Genomic DNA, 15019 nt, shown 5'->3' with positions numbered 1-15019 from the left:
GAGGGTAATTGGGAATCAGGCGTGAGCTGGGCCTGACTCTGCTGCAGAGTCACTGAGTGACACAGCCTAAATCCCTCTTGGGGCCTGATTTTCTCAACAGGACATGAACTTAGGGATTTGAACTCCTTTCCTGTACTACTCCTGTAGCTCCTGGAGCTCTCGGGGCTCCCACAGTTGAGAAGGGTCCATGGAGGAGTGAGATCTGTGAGGTGTTAAGAGTAGGGATCTGATGTTGCTACTCCCCATGGCTGTGGCCACGATGGCCAGTGACCTCATTTCCTCTGCCCAGGTCAGCCAGCAAGCTCTGGGAACTGCAGCACGAGATTGAGGTGAGGCCAGAGCCCCTAGACTATGGGGTGGGGTATGGGGTGGAGCTGGACAGGATACCTGCCAGTGGGATCTCTTAGCCGCTGGTCCCCTGGAGTGGCCTATCATTTCCCCTTCTGCCCCCTGGACTGGTCTACTCAGGCCCTGCTCTCTGATCCTCACTTGCTGGTTGCTCATCCTTGGGACCCAGATCAGTCTACGGCTGCTGGCCTGGACGCCTCTTTGCCCACTGGTGCTGTTGGGAACTAGGTGGCCCTCCTCTGGCAGGAAAAATGATGTCCACAGTTCATGTGGGAGGTGGAGCCTCCTGAAAGCAGCCATGCTTGTGTGCCCTGAGCACCTCCATCCCACTGTGGCTTAGTCCAGAGCCCAGGCCAGGTGCTGGGGCCAGAGCCACCCCGGCCACGGTCCCTGCATTGAAGACTCTGTGTGATGGGCTGGGTCTGAGGGCTTCCTCTGGTGTGCTGGCCGCCTCCCAGGTGTACCGCAACTCCGTGATTGCCCAGTGGAGAGCCCTGGACCTGGATGTGCTGCTCACCCCCATGCTGGGCCCGGCTCTGGACTTGAACGCCCCGGGGAAGGCCACAGGTGAGGCCTGTTGCCCCACCACACCCTGACACTCCTGCCTGCCTCTTCTCTTCTGTGGGTTCAGCCCAGTGCCCAGCAGGCTGCCGGCAAGTGGGAGGAGCCTTGGGGTTGGGAGGGCCCTGCCCTTGGGACCACCACCCCCCCCCCCCCCCCCCCCCGCCCATCTAACTGGCTGGAGAGATGGGAGTCGGATGGGATTCTCTGGGAGGGAGCGAGCTCCCTGCCCTCAGTGCCACTGAAGTCGGAGATCTTGAGTTATGGAGCTTATGGTTTGGGGAGGTGGTGTTTACAGTCCAGGTGGGATTGAGGAAAGCCAAGACAATAGGACCAGTGGTCAGATGGGGAAGGTCCCCTGGCAACGTCACCGGGCAGGCCTCGGCAAGCGCTGCAGCCTGCCCTGAATCTGGATTCTTGGGCTTTGTCACTCTCTCCTCAAGTCTGGGCTCTGGAGAGAGCCTCTCCCCGTCTGAGAGGCAGGGTGCCATCTCCCAGGGTAGACAGTTGGCAGGAGCATCACCGGCCTGCTCCGACCCCTGTGCTGCCTTTCAGCCGCTATCAGCTACACTGTGCTCTACAACTGCCTGGACTTCCCAGCGGGGGTGGTGCCTGTCACCACGGTGACCACCGAGGATGAGGCCCAGATGGAACATTACAAGGGCTACTATGGGGATATCTGGGACAACATGCTACAGAAGGTGAGGGCGCAGGGCCTGGCCTGGCCCCTGGGGTACCCCTTCCCCTAGACTCCCACCCACACTCCAACTCCGGCTGCTGCTGTGAGGGAAGCAGCATAAGCACGAGCAGGCCTTGCCTGCCTTGCCTTGCCTTTCTCCTTGCCTTTCTCTTCCCCTCCCCTCCCCTCCCCTCCCCTCCCCTCTCCTCTCCTCTCCAAGTAAGCTCTACACCCAACTCAAACTCACAACCCCAAGATCGGGTTGCACGCTCTATTGAGTGAGCCAGCCAGCACGCTCTATTGAGTGAGCCAGCCGGCCGCTCCCTTGCGTGCCCGGTCCCCCCTTGATGTGAGAGCCTGAATGACTGCAGCCTCTCCAGCTGCGGTGCCTCCTGGTCCCTGGAGGAGAGGGGGCTCTGCTCCACTGTCGCCCTCCTGATGCCTGTGTCCCCTGTAGGCTGTGAAGAAGAGCGTGGGGCTGCCCGTGGCTGTGCAATGTGTGGCTCTGCCCTGGCAGGAAGAGTTGTGTCTGCGGTTCATGCGGGAGGTGGAGCAACTGATGACCCCTGAAAAGCGGCCATCCTGACTGCTGCCTGCACCCCATCGCCTGGCTCCGGAGGACCTGAGACCATTCCATCAGTGCCCCGCCTAGCCTGGGCACAGCTGCCACCCTGAGAGGAAATGTTCGGCCTGGGGCAGAGGCTTCTGTGTCTGCCCCACCCCCATCCCCTACAAGAAGCACAGACCTCCCTGAGTCTGGACCTTGCTCCCCATCCTGGTCCCCTCCCCCTGGCCTGACATCCCTCCCTGTGGCAGGCAGTGGGTATGACATGGGCAAAGGCCTCTAACAGTCAAGAAACGTTTCTAGTCTGTGTACTTTCTGGCCGTCACTGTCAGGGCACTGAGGGCTGAGCCCTACTCTGGCCTTGGCAGTCTCCTGGGTCCTCACACCCACAGGAGCGACACAGGCTTCTCAGAGTAGGTCTTTCGGTCCGGCACCTCCCCCTCCCCCGCTCCCCGTGCTTAGACTAAGTCCTGCTTTGCTAGGCATTGCCTTCTCTTCTTTGCTCCTTCTGTCTGCCAAGCATGCCCTTTCTGCTCCTCTGCCATTAAATCCTTGGAGGCCCTGCTCAGGTACCTCTTTCTCTAGAAGGCCTTCCCTCCTTCCTCTGAGCCCTGGTATAGGCGGGCTGTTTCTTCCCAGTCTGCCCTGTATGGTGAGCATCTGTGGGTGGCTTTGCCTTTCTTAGTACACTGGCTTTCCTTGACTGCAGGGACCCTGATGCTCAGGGACCCCCCTGAGGCTCTGTCCTTAGTGGCCGGCACAGGGCAGCAGGGAGTCTGGGGTGCTGGCCAGGAGGTGGCACCGTGGCGGGGAGGGGGCCTGTAGGCCTCTGGTCAAGAGCACTCACAGGGCTGGCCAGGCACTGGATTGTTCTAGGGAGGCTTCCCGAAGGAGGAGGACCTGTGTTGAGTGTTGGAGGTTCCCAGAAGCTGAGATGGGAGTAAGGACATTCCCGGGAGAAGGAGCCATACACCCAACTCAGACATATTGAGTTCAGTAAATGGAAGTATTGAAAGGGCGTAGGAGAAGCAGCAGAGATGTAGGTGGAGGCCAAATCAAGGTGGACTTTGGAGGTCGGTTCAGGAACTTGAATCCTGTCTCAAGGGCAGTAGGGAGCACCTAAAGGATCACACAGATGCAGTGAGGACAGCGCCTGGAGAGGGTTACGGAGGCTAAGGCCTAATCCTAAGCTGCGGAAGAGGGCCTGGGGCCTGAGCTAGGGCCGCGGCACAGGGGTGGCTTGGGAATCAATGGTTGGGGCAGAAGTGAGCTGTCTCGGTCAGTCTCCCCTCCACCCAATCTGCCAGCCTGCCTCTTAGGGGACTGCGTTGCCTGGCGAGTGAGGGGGTGACAAGTCTCTGATCAATCTGGGGGCTCCTTGGCCCCCTTAAACAGAGCTTACTCTTCCCTGGCCCCAGCCCTAACTGCCCTGCTTACTGTAGGTGTTTCTGAGCCTGGGCCTTGGGTCGGGCAGGTCCCCGGTTCTACCGGGCCCACTTCACATTCTTTTCAGGGCAGGCTGCCTTCCCGAGGCTTCCTTCTCCGTCCTGACTTTCCTTCTTGCAGAAGGGCTTTTCCTTCCAGGTTATGTGCCCAGTGACACCTGTACTGTCCGACAGTGGTGTCCCTGCCTCAGTGGGACCAGTTTCAGGGCAGACACGAGGCCTCACACTTCAGGGCTGATTGGAGGGCCTCACCCACGTGGACACCTAGAGTGGGATGGCCAGGTAGTTGCTGCGCTTTGCCCAGATTCCTTGTAACTGCTCTGGCATTTCGCCCCATATCATTCCCTAGAATCATCTATACCACCCCATCCCTCGGCGTCTTACTCCGCCCCATTGCTCTCTTTGGTTACTGATGTGATTTTTTTTTTAATTTTATAAAAGATTGATTTATTGCTGTGCCTAGCTCACTCAGTCAGTTAAGCCTCTGCCTTCCGCTCAGGTCATGATCCCAGAGTCCTGGGATTGAGCCACATGTCAGGCTCCCTGCTCAGTGGGGAGTCTGCTTCTCACTCTCCCTCTCCCTCTACCCCTCCCCCTGCTCGTGCATCCCCTTCCCATAAATAAAATCTTAAAAGAAAAGATTCTTTATTTTAGAAAGTGTGCATGCATGAGCAGAGTGGGAGTGGGGGTGGGGGCAGAGAGAGAGGGAGAGAGAATCCTCAAGCTGTCTTCCTGCTGTGTGAGGAGCCCGAGGCAGGGAACGGCTGGGTCTCAGGACCCTGAAACCATCATGACCTGAGCTGAAATCAAAGAGTCAGATGCTTAACCAACTGAGTCACCCAGGTGCCCCAATATCCTTGTGCTCTTAGTCACAAGGTTGTGGGGCAGTGCCTGTTCTCTTCCCTTCACTGCTTCACCCTTTGAGCCCCAGTGTGGACTCGCCCTGCCCTGTGCTCAGTGGTGCTGGAGCTCTACCAAGCCCGGTTCCCATCCTTGAGAGGCCCTGGGGCTTTTGGGACTGTTGAACATTATCTAGCACATCTGCTGCCTGGGTGATCAGGGCTTGAGGAAAGGTTAGACAAAGGGACAAATGCCAAGAGGTGTGTGTGTGGGGGGGTGGGTGAGGTGGGCCAGGTGGTCACTGTAACCAGAGAGGGCGCAACCCTCGTGGACGCCTAGATTGGGATGGCTGGGTAGCTGCTTCGTTATGCCCTGGATCCTTGTAACTACTGTGTCCATTTGTCTCATTGCATAAAACCACCTGCCTCTACTTTTTTCCTTCTCTTGCCCTATTTCTCTCTTTGGTTACTGATACCCTTGTGCTGTTAGCCACGTGGCTGGCTGTGGGGTGCCTGCCTTCTTCCCTTTGCTGCTTTTGAGCCCTGGCGTGACCTTGCCCAGCCCTGTGCTCAGCGGTGTCAGAGCTCTCCTAAGCCTGGCTTCTATCCTTGAGAGGCTCCGGGATTTAGGGGGCGGGGGCGGGTGTTTGGACATTAACACTGGCACATCTGCTCCCTGGTGATCAGGGCTTGGGGAAAGGTTAGACGAAGAGGCAAATGCTGCCAAGAGTGGGGGGTGGCGTGAGGCAACCGGTCACTGCGGCCAGTGGGAGGCCCCGAGTTCCGCCTCCACTGCCGCACTAGCACTCTGGTCCAAGCCACCCACTCTGGACTGTGCAGTAACCTAACTGGGCTTCCCTGCCTCCAGCCTCACTGTTCCCCAGTCCATTTTCCATGCAGTTGCCAGAGGGTTGCTTTGAAAGTGTAAATCAGATCCAGTCACTTGTCTCAAGACCTAAAGGCTTCCTCCCATCCAACTCAGAATAAAATCCAGCCTCCTCCTGTGTCTTGCGAGGCTCTGTGGGACATGGCCCTTGCTCACCTCTCCAGCCTCCTCTTGGGCGTGTCTTCCTCTCATTCGTTGTGCTCCGGCCACATGAGCACCTTTCCATTTCTTTTATTTTTATTTATTTATTTATGATAGTCACACAGAGAGAGAGAGAGGCAGAGACACAGGCAGAGAGAGAAGCAGGCTCCATGCACCAGGAGCCCGACGTGGGATTCGATCCCGGGTCTCCAGGATCGCGCCCTGGGCCAAAGGCAGGCGCCAAACCGCTGCGCCACCCGGGGATCCCTCCATTTCTTGATCATCTCCAGCTGGTGGTCCCTGCTTCAGGGCTTTTGTGTTATACTGGTCCCCTCTGCTTGGAACGCTCAGCTCCTGTGTCACCTTCCCTGATCACCCACTTATTTTTTTTTTAAGATTTTATTTTTTTATTCATGAGAGAGAGAGAGAGTCAGAGACGCAGGCAGAGGGAGAACAGAGGGAGAAGCAGGCTCCATGCAGGGAGCCCGATGTGGGACTCGATCCTGGGACTCCAGGATCATATCCTGGGCTGAAGGCAAGCGCCAAACCGCTGAGCCACCCAGGGATCCCTGATCACCCACTTATAAAACAGCTTCCCATGTCATCCTTTGTACTTTATAGCATTGTCGCTATCTGGAATTATATGGCTTTTTTTTTTTTTTTTGTTCCCCTCCACTCAAACAAACTTCCCGAGAGCTCTATGTTGTCTTGCTCATCACTATATTCTTGGCATGTAGAGTGGCACATATCAGGTACTTAGGTCAGTGAATATTAAGTGAGCATCCCCTAGGGACCAGGCACTGACCTGTGTGCTGAGACTGAGTGATTACTGAGACAGACTAGATTCCTGTCCTCTTGGAGCTCACATTCTGGAGGATGTGTGTTGAATGAAAGGAGGAAGAGAGGCAGGTAGGTGTGCTGGTGAAGGCCCTGGAGATACATGGAGTGATAAGGTGACTTGATCAGGAAAAAGGAGAAAGGGCATCTGGAATGACATGTACCCGATACCCTGCTATGAACCCTCTACCTTCTGTTTTTTGTTTTTTGTTTTTTTTTAAGATTTTATTTATTCACGATAGACACACACAGAGAGAGGCAGATACAGGCAGAGGGAGAAGCAGACTCCATGCCGGGAGGCTGATGTGGGACTCGATCCCGGGACTCCAGGATTGTGCCCTGGGCCAAAGGCAGGCGTCAAACCGCTGAACCACCCAGGGATCCCCAACCCTCTACCTTCTGGGCACTGGATTGTCCTTGGGTCATTTAATCTTCCCATTACCCCTGTGGTAGGCATCTTTGTCCCCTTTTTTCAGAAAGGTCTACAGCTAGAAGAGGGATGAGAATCAAACCTGGGTCAGTTTATGTCAAAGTCTCGGCAGAGAGCTCTTCCTGGGGTCCCATGATCCTGAGGCACGGAGGAGTGACGGCTCAAGCCAGCCACCTCCTCTTTCCTGTCTGACCACCAGTCAGTCCAGTGGCCTCAAGGCCCTCAAGGCCCCATGGCTACTGTCTGTTTTCTGCCTTCTACCCTCTCCCCAGGTCCACTGCCAGGCTTCTTGCCTGGCCTCCCCTGCCCCAGACTGGTCTTTTCCAATTGTCCTTCAGATAGGAGTTGGGTGGCCTCCCAAACACAGTTCCGATCACGCCTGAAACCTTGAGCATCACTTGTGTTGGGTCAGACTCCTGGCCATGACCTCAAGGCCATGCCTCACCTACTCGTGCTGCTGGCCACTCCACTCCGCTCTCCTTCCCGAGGCCTCATGTCCCAGTGTGGCCCTCGGGTGGCACTTGGGACATTGTGCACACCTCCCGCCTCCACACCGTTTGCTTCCTATACGTGCTCTTCCTCATGTCTGCCCCTACAGACCTCCCACTTACCAAGGCGAGGGCAGTGTTCCCTCTACAGCTGGCAGGCTGGGAAGAAAGGGCTTTTTCGTGCTCCTGTTCATACTCCAAAACAGGGGCCGTGTCTTAGAGAATCTGATGTCTGTTAGGCTGTGGAATTGGTAACCCATTTTCCCATTGGAAAAAAATGGCCGTTATTACTTCCATTTTAGAGGTGGGGAAACAAGTTTAGAAATGGTTGCCAATTTGCCCAAGGCCAAAGACTTGCACAGATATTTGAAGCCACCTGCCAACTCCAGACTAAGTATATTTTCCTTGTTTGCACAATCATCCTGAGAACATGCGCTAAACATCCAGGGTGCCAGGTTCTGGGCCAGGTGACCACAAACACTGGAGACAGAGGAAGTTCCACTCACTGGGCACCCCTGCTGGTGTATCTCTATGGGACATTCTATCATGTGCCTGTCCACCCTCCCTTCCTCTCCCTGGGGCTGTGATCGTTGATGTTTAGCAGGAAAACTTGCTATTTGTCCCTGTTAGGCAACATCTTTTAGGGTCATCCCAGGGCCCCAGCCTATTGAGAGCCTTTGGGATCCCGGCTCTGTTGACCACTGTTTCTGCTCCACCTTGTCCATCCACAAGTCTGAGCTTTTGGACCTCTTTAACTTCATCTGAGTCACCAATACAATATTGATCGGATCAGGGCCAAGGAAAGACCCTGGGTGTCACTCCAGGCCACCTGCCAGGGCCATCTGATTGGCCACACCCTTAAAAGACACCCGCAGAACCAAGTCCTGAGCCTACCAGCCAGCCTGGGCTGCCCCCTTCAAGTTTCCCACCACATAGTTTGGGAGTGGTGTCCCTGGGTGTCTTAGGCAGGTGAGGCCATTTGGGTTCAAGGTGTGTGAGATTTGCTCTTGTGTATCCAGCACCCACCACGGTGCCTGGAACTCAGTAGGTACATGGCGAAGGCTTGTTTTTTTTGTTTTTGCTTTTTTTTTTTTTTTTTTAATTGAGTGAGTAGGGGAAGGGGGGGAAGCAGAGGGAGAGAGAGAGAATCCCAAGCAGGCTCCATGCCCAGTGCAGAGCCTGACACAGGGCTCAATCTCCTGGTCCTGAGATCATCACCCCGAGATCATGACCTGAGGTGAAATCAAGAGTCAGATGCTTAACCAACTGAGCCATCCAGGCACCCCCTCTTTTTTTTATTTTAATGAGAGAGACTTAAGCATGTTAAATGTTGCTGGGAAGGAAGGGCTCAACCTGCCTGTGATTTCATTTAAGAAGTATTACCAAGCACCTGTTCTGTGTTGGACATTTTGAAAAGGGCTGACAAGGTCCTTCTTTCATGGAACTTATTTTCTAGGGAGGAAGGCAAGGACTAAGTAAATAAATAAGATAATTTTAGCTAATGATTAGTGCGATGACGAAATAAAATGGGGTGATGTGCTAAGGGAGGAGTGCAACTTGAGAAAGGATGATGTAGTAAGGTTTAGGGTGCTGTAAGGGGTGCAAATGTCAAATGGCCTAGGGGAGCTGAGCCATCAGGGGAGAACTGGGGTTCAGTGAGGGAGGTCTCAGTATGGGGGAAGGAAATAGTCAGAAAAGAGAAGAAAGACATGGGGATGGAATGAGAGGGGCTAGTTCCAGAGATCCTTTGGTGAAGCCACAGAGTGTTAGAGAGCAGATGGCCTTTGGGTTACCCTCTGGGTCATGAGCAGCAGGTCATGGACAACTGGACATCTAGCCCTTAGGTGACCATCAGGTGCTCAGACCCCACCAACCACAAGTATCTCCTTCTGCTTCCAACGTCCCAGCCTTGAGGGTGGAGCCATCATCCTCCCGGTCCCCATGACTGTCAGCCTCAGTTGTGATGGGTAGCTCCTCTCTCCCCTCTGAGACAGAACTGGGTCAGAAGCTCCAACAAGAGCCAAAGTGCTCCCAAACCAGTCCTTCCAGTTCTGCTTCCCCATATCTTCCCATCACTTTTTGCTCTTCCACCAGGAAGCCACCTGCACCTCCTCACCTCCCCAGCTTCCATACTCCCCTCCACTGCTCCCCCTGCCTATAGGGGGCTCCTGGAATGATGAGAAGATGGGAAATGAGTCTGGAAGGGGGAATCAGTCTACCGGGAGGCTGGAATCCCAGGATCACGAATGTGGCCTTGTGTTACAGTCAAGAATGAGAGCGCAGCTAGGGTAGCAGAGGCAGGAGAGGGGGCTATGCCTGACTGCTCTGTCCTCACTCTCTTGTATCGTCTCCCCTGGGCTGAGGCCTTCAGAGCCCTGCCCGGCCCCCAGAGTCCCTCCTTTCTTCTCTGCTTGGGCCTCAGACGCCCTCCAGAGTGAACTGGTTCAGTCTACGTCTATGTAGCCTGTGAACCATGTTAAGGGGGCTGGCAATTATTCTGGAAGAAACAGGAAACCCCAGGGGCAGCTCCATTAGGAGCTACCATAGGTCAGACTAGGGTTCTGGTGGGGTGTATGAAGGGTGGGGTGGGGGAGAAGGATGTGAGGAGGTCTGGTCAGAGCCTGGTCACCTGCCCACCTGCAGGCTTGGACGCCTCTCACGCTTGTCTCTGCCAAAGCCTTTTCCTCTGCATCTCCTGGGGCACGAGGGCTTGGTCCCGGGAGGCCCAGGTAGGTAGAAGGACTGGGTTGGGGAAGTTTGGATCCTGCCCCAGGGAGAGTCATATGTGGTTTCTGTCTCCCCGTGATCCTGCCGTGGGAGGGTGCTCCAGCATATAGCTGGCAAGCAAGCAGGTGGTGCTCCTGAGGGAGCAGTTGCTGTGTCCAAACAGGTTCCATGATGCCTGGGGTGGCTTGGCTGCTGGTCCTGCTCCTGCTGGCCCTGCTGGGGGCTGCCCTGCGTTCCTGGCAGCGTGCTCCAGCGCGGAGCAAGATCCCCAGGGCACAGAAGCGCCGGGTGGAGGCACTGCAGCGGATGGAAGCCCTGGCACGGCGTCTCCGGGAGCAGGTGAGTGGACATCTACCCTAGGGCCCCAGCCCTCCATCCCAACAGGTAGGTCCCACCTCAGGGCCGTTGCCCCATCGCCTTCAGAAGACGAGGAACCTGGCGGGGGCACTCCTGCACCCCTCACGCTGGCTTTTGTGTTGCTCTCCGTTCCCCCTCCATCCATGCACTCTGGGCCTATGAGCGGGGGGGCCGTTTTTCCTTTGTTTTCCCAGAGCCCCCACATGACTCAGTAACGTGGTGGGTGTTCACTTAAGCTATTTGTTGAAATGAGATAAACTGGGGCTTCTGGTGGCTCAGCCGGTGTGGTGTATGCCTTCGGCTCAGGTCGTGATCCTGGAGTCCTGGGTTCAAGGCCTACGTCGTCGGCCTCCCTGCTCAGTGGGCAGTCTGCTTCTCCCTCCCCCCTGCTCGTGCTTGCTCGCTCTCTCTCTCCCTCAAATAAATAAATAAAATCTTAGAAAAAAAAAAAAAGGAAAGAAGATAAACTGCAGCAATTGGAGGCAGAAGATCTTCTTTCCAGTCTCTTTCAGCTCCTGCATACCCCCAAACCCCACTGACACAGGAACCCTGGCTACATCTTCTCCCGCCCATGCCCCCACCCCCGGGGTCTGCAAATGTTTGAGAGCACCTGATAGATGCAAAGCACAGAGTGGTCACTGGGGATAGGGTCCTCCCAGGAAGCTATGCATCTTAAAGGGATTTTGACAGCTTAGGTGAGGACATTTCAAGGCCCTGGGGCAGTCATCGAGGCTGGGCTGGGACTTGAAGATGAAAGGACTGAGCTGTGGGTGTCCCAGCAGAACCTGCCCAGGGTGGCAGAGAGCAGGGTGGGAAGGGGAGGCAGCCCACCCTCCATCGTTCTTGGGGTCCGCTGGGGGGCCTGCAAAACGTGACAGCCCCTTTCTGGGCTCCCCAACTGCCCTGTGAGGGGTGGGCTTATGGTACCTCGGGGTTCCCAACTGTGGTTGATGGTGACGGGCTCCCTGGGAGCCCTGGGAGTAGGGGCTGGGGCCAGGGCCCGGGGTGCTAGCCTCACATTCTGGAGTTCCCGAGTGTCCTCTGCCGTCCCCTGGATGGTGATTGATGGCCCCGAGGGACAGCTTCTCTGCCTGAGCTGCTACAGTTCCTGAGAATGTGTATTAATATTAATTGGGGCTAATTAGTTGGATAAATCAATCTGCCCCCAGAGAGCAGCTGCCCCTCCCCGGTTGGTGAGCAAGATATCTGGGCTAATGGGGTTGCTGTGGTGAATCAGCGTGATGGAGAGGATTCCTGTGTGTGTGTGTGTGTGTGTGTGCACGCGCGCATGGGGGTGGGTTTGGGTGCCTTTACTGCACACACCAGAACCTGCCTATGTGTGCCTCCTGCTAGCTTGTTCTTGTGTGCTGGTTGAGTGGGATGCCTGGCTGTGTGTGCTTGTTTCATGGGCTTGTGGTGTGTGTGCCTGGCTGGCTGTGTATGTGTTATATTACTGATTCAAGTGTGTACATCTAGATGCGTGTGGCTGGTTTGGGTCTGAATGGTTGAGCATGTATGTGTGTGGCCGGGTGTCTGATGCATGAGGACATCTGCTTCTGTGTTGGTCTGGGCATCTGTTTGGTATACGTGGGGGCATCTGGGATGTGGAGCCGGTGGGAGTGTGTGTGTCGGTTGGCCAGTGGAAAGGGTTTAGGGTGAGGTCACCCCTGGGGTCTCCAGCTTTCCCCCAAGGCTACAGGCCTCCTGGCTCTCTGTACCTTATTCTCTCCCCAGCAAAGCCACACAGGTCTGTCCTGGGTACCTTCCCACCTCAAGGCTTCAGGTGTCCAGCTCTATGTCCCAGGGAGGTAGGGGGCTGAGACACAGGCCAAACCCTGGCAGGGTTCAAACAAATCCAATTCAGTTCAGCTTAACAAAATTTTACAGAGGGCTTCTCTGGGTCTTGCCTTTTGCTGGACCCTGGGGACAGATTCATAAGCAAGATGAATCTGACATCTGACTTCGACTTGCCTTAAACGTGCTCCTGGTCCTAATGTGGCCTGCTGGTGGGAACAGATCTACGCAAACTGTGATGGGAGGCAGCTCAGCTGAGTGTGGTGAGGGCCAGATGCCCGCGGAGCTCTAGGGCTCAGCAGGAAGGGCTTTGGTCCACCTGGAGAGGGCTGGGTGGGGAAGGCTTCTCAGAGAGGTGGTCCTGGAGCTGAGCCTTACAGGATGTGTAGTTTTCCAAAAGGAGGAAGGAGGAGGGAAGGCAGTGCCGGAGAGAAGAAAGCCTGAGATCACTGTTTCTGTAGAGCACATAGAAAATAATACTTACAGTCCACTGGATAATAGACAAGCTGCTCACGGCTGAAGGCTGCTGGCTGGAAAGCTCTGGTCACCTCAGGGGGAATTAGCCTCCCTGAAGGTTGAGAGTTTCTATTTATTTTTTATTTTTTTTAGAGTTTTTATATTAAACATATTTCACAACTACTCTATAAATATGAATAATATGTTGATACCCTGATAACAACGTAACAATATATTTTCTTTGATTTTTAAACCATGATAGGAGGCAGCGCCAGTTGAGAACAGAGAAGATGAGATAGGCATGGAGCCGTGGGACTTGGCAAGAGGGGGATTTGTTCTAACCCAAAGTATGTGTTAAAAAGACTTGAAAATGATAGAAGTTGGGACACCTGGGAGGCTCAGTGGTTGAGCGTCTGCCATCGGCTCAGGGCGTGATCCTGGAGACCCGGGATCGAGTCCCGCGTTGGGCTCCATGCATGGAGCCTGCCTCTCCCTCTGTCTGTGTCTCTGCTTCTCTCTCTGTGTGTCTCTCATGAATAAATAAATAAAATATTTTTAAAAGTAAGTGATATAAGTTGAGGCTCAATTCTTTCATCAGATTATCCTAATAATGTCCAAGTAATGTGTTAATTTTTAGAAAACTTGTGGGGATCTTTTAAGTGGCTCACATCTTTGGAAGATTTCCCAATCTTTCAAAGATCTCCCAATAAACTGAGAGTTATTGGGTGACTGGCAGTCTCGTTAAGTAGAGACTTTCTGTACACATCAGTGATGTCACTCCTTGGACTGAGTCCTCACTCAGCTTCTGCCAAACCTGTAGCAATTATGCTCATCATTGTCTAGCTAGTCTAATGCTCTCAGATTCTATATAATTAAGCATCTGTATTCTCAGCTAAGTCATAAACATTGTTATTAAAAGGGAATAATAGGGGTGGCTTGGTCAGTTAAGCATCTGCCTTCAGCTCAAGTCATGATCCCAGGTTCCTGGGATGGAGCCCTGCGTCGGGCTCCCCGCTCAGCGGGAGCCTGCTTCTCCCTCTTCCCCTGCCACTTGTGCTATCTCAGTCTCTCTCTCTCTCAAATAAATAAATAAATAAAATCTGAAAAAAAAAAAAAAAGAATGGCAAAATAAGTTATAGCAATCTCGAGGCACCTGAGTGGCTAAGTTGGTTAAGTGTCCAACTCTTGTTTTTTTTTCTTTTTAAAAATTTTTATTATTTATTTATTTACTTATTTATTTTGTCTTTTGATTTTTTCAACTCTTGGTTTTGGTTCAGGTCATGCTTTCAAGGTGGTGAGATCGAGCTCTGCATCAGGCTCTGTGTTTAGCCTGAAGTTGGCTTGAGATTCTCTCTCCTTCTGCTCCTCCCCACCACCCCTCAAATAAATAAATAAATAAAATCTTTTTCAAAAAAAAGATTTTATTTATTTATTCACAAGAGACCCAGAGAGAGAGGCAGAGACACAGGCAGAGGGAGAAGCAGGCTCCATGCAAGGAGCCTGATGCGGGACTCGATCCCAGGACTCCAGGACCATGCCCTGAGCTGAAGGCAGATGCTGAGCCACTGAGCCACCCAGGCATCCCATAAATAAACCTTTAAAAAATTACAGTGATCCCAATTAGTTTTTAATGATTTTTGTATATATTTTTAAAGATTTTATTTATTTATTCATGAGACACAGAGAGAGAAAGTCAGAGACATAGAGGGAGAAGCAGACTCCATGCAAGGAGCCCAACATGGGACTTGATCCCAGGACTCCAGGATCACGCCCTGGACCAAAGGCAGGTGCTCAACCGCTGAGCCACCCAGGGATCCCCAGTGATCCCAATCTTATGGGCCTCGTGAGAAGTTGTGTAACAGGACAGTCAGGAGTGTGGTCGTTCAAAGACGGCTCCACTGTCTGTGTTTGAATCCTGACTCTGATGCATTTTAAAAATTTATTTATTTATTTATTTATTTATTTATTTATAAGATTTATTTATTTATTAGAGAGAGAGAGCGCAGGGTGGCAAGGCAGCAGGAGAGGGGGCGGGAGAGTTCAAGTGGACTCTGTGCCGAGCTCAGAGCCCGACACCGGCTCTCACCACCCTGAGATCACAACCTGAGCCCATACCAAGGGTCACTTGTCCAACCGACAATATGGCACAACATGCGTATATTGTAAATAAGTCCTTTGTGCTATAACAGCCTCATGTCTCCAACGGGGTGATGACTACAGTTGTTGTGCTCAGGTCAGCTGGTCAGTGTTCACGGTGGGGTCTGGCTCGCAGCAAGCAGGAGCTAAGTGAGGGCTCTCACTTTAGTAACAGTAAAACTAATGTCCTTGCTGGGCCAGTGTTTAGTGAGTTTCAATGAATTTATTCTTTTAGGTGGAAGGGACACTCGAGTAACTGCGTTGGTGAATGTATTGGTGGGCCCTTGAAAGCCCCGCCTGCCCCAGTCCCTGCAGTGCCCGCTGTGCTGG

The 15019-nt window shown here is 53.7% G+C and overlaps 2 protein-coding genes across 5 annotated transcripts in view; both read left to right on the top strand.

Moving 5' to 3' along the window:
• Positions 1–2447, top strand: part of FAAH (fatty acid amide hydrolase) — a 17008-nt gene extending 14561 nt beyond the window's left edge. Inside the window, exons 12-15 of the mRNA XM_038558161.1 lie at positions 290–329; positions 807–915; positions 1465–1610; positions 2046–2447. Of these exons, the coding sequence (XP_038414089.1) occupies positions 290–329; positions 807–915; positions 1465–1610; positions 2046–2174 (424 nt within the window). The 3' untranslated portion in view covers positions 2175–2447. The remainder of the gene's footprint in view (positions 1–289; positions 330–806; positions 916–1464; positions 1611–2045) is intronic.
• LOC475367 (fatty acid amide hydrolase) overlaps positions 2432–15019 on the top strand; it is a 27416-nt gene continuing 14828 nt past the window's right edge. The window contains exons 1-3 of one of the 4 annotated variants that reach the window (XM_038558162.1): positions 2522–2566; positions 9863–9948; positions 10110–10285. In XM_038558162.1, the coding sequence (XP_038414090.1) occupies positions 10115–10285 (171 nt within the window). In that variant the 5' untranslated portion in view covers positions 2522–2566; positions 9863–9948; positions 10110–10114. Of the gene's footprint in view, positions 2567–9862; positions 9949–10085; positions 10286–15019 lie in introns of all 4 variants that reach the window. The other 3 variants (XM_038558164.1, XM_038558163.1, XM_038558165.1) reach the window with 3 other exon arrangements.

The sequence above is a fragment of the Canis lupus genome, chromosome 15 (genome assembly GCF_011100685.1).
Source record: "Canis lupus familiaris isolate Mischka breed German Shepherd chromosome 15, alternate assembly UU_Cfam_GSD_1.0, whole genome shotgun sequence".
In the NCBI taxonomy this organism is placed as follows: Eukaryota; Metazoa; Chordata; class Mammalia; order Carnivora; family Canidae; genus Canis; species Canis lupus.
This window is presented reverse-complemented; position numbering and strand designations above follow the sequence as displayed.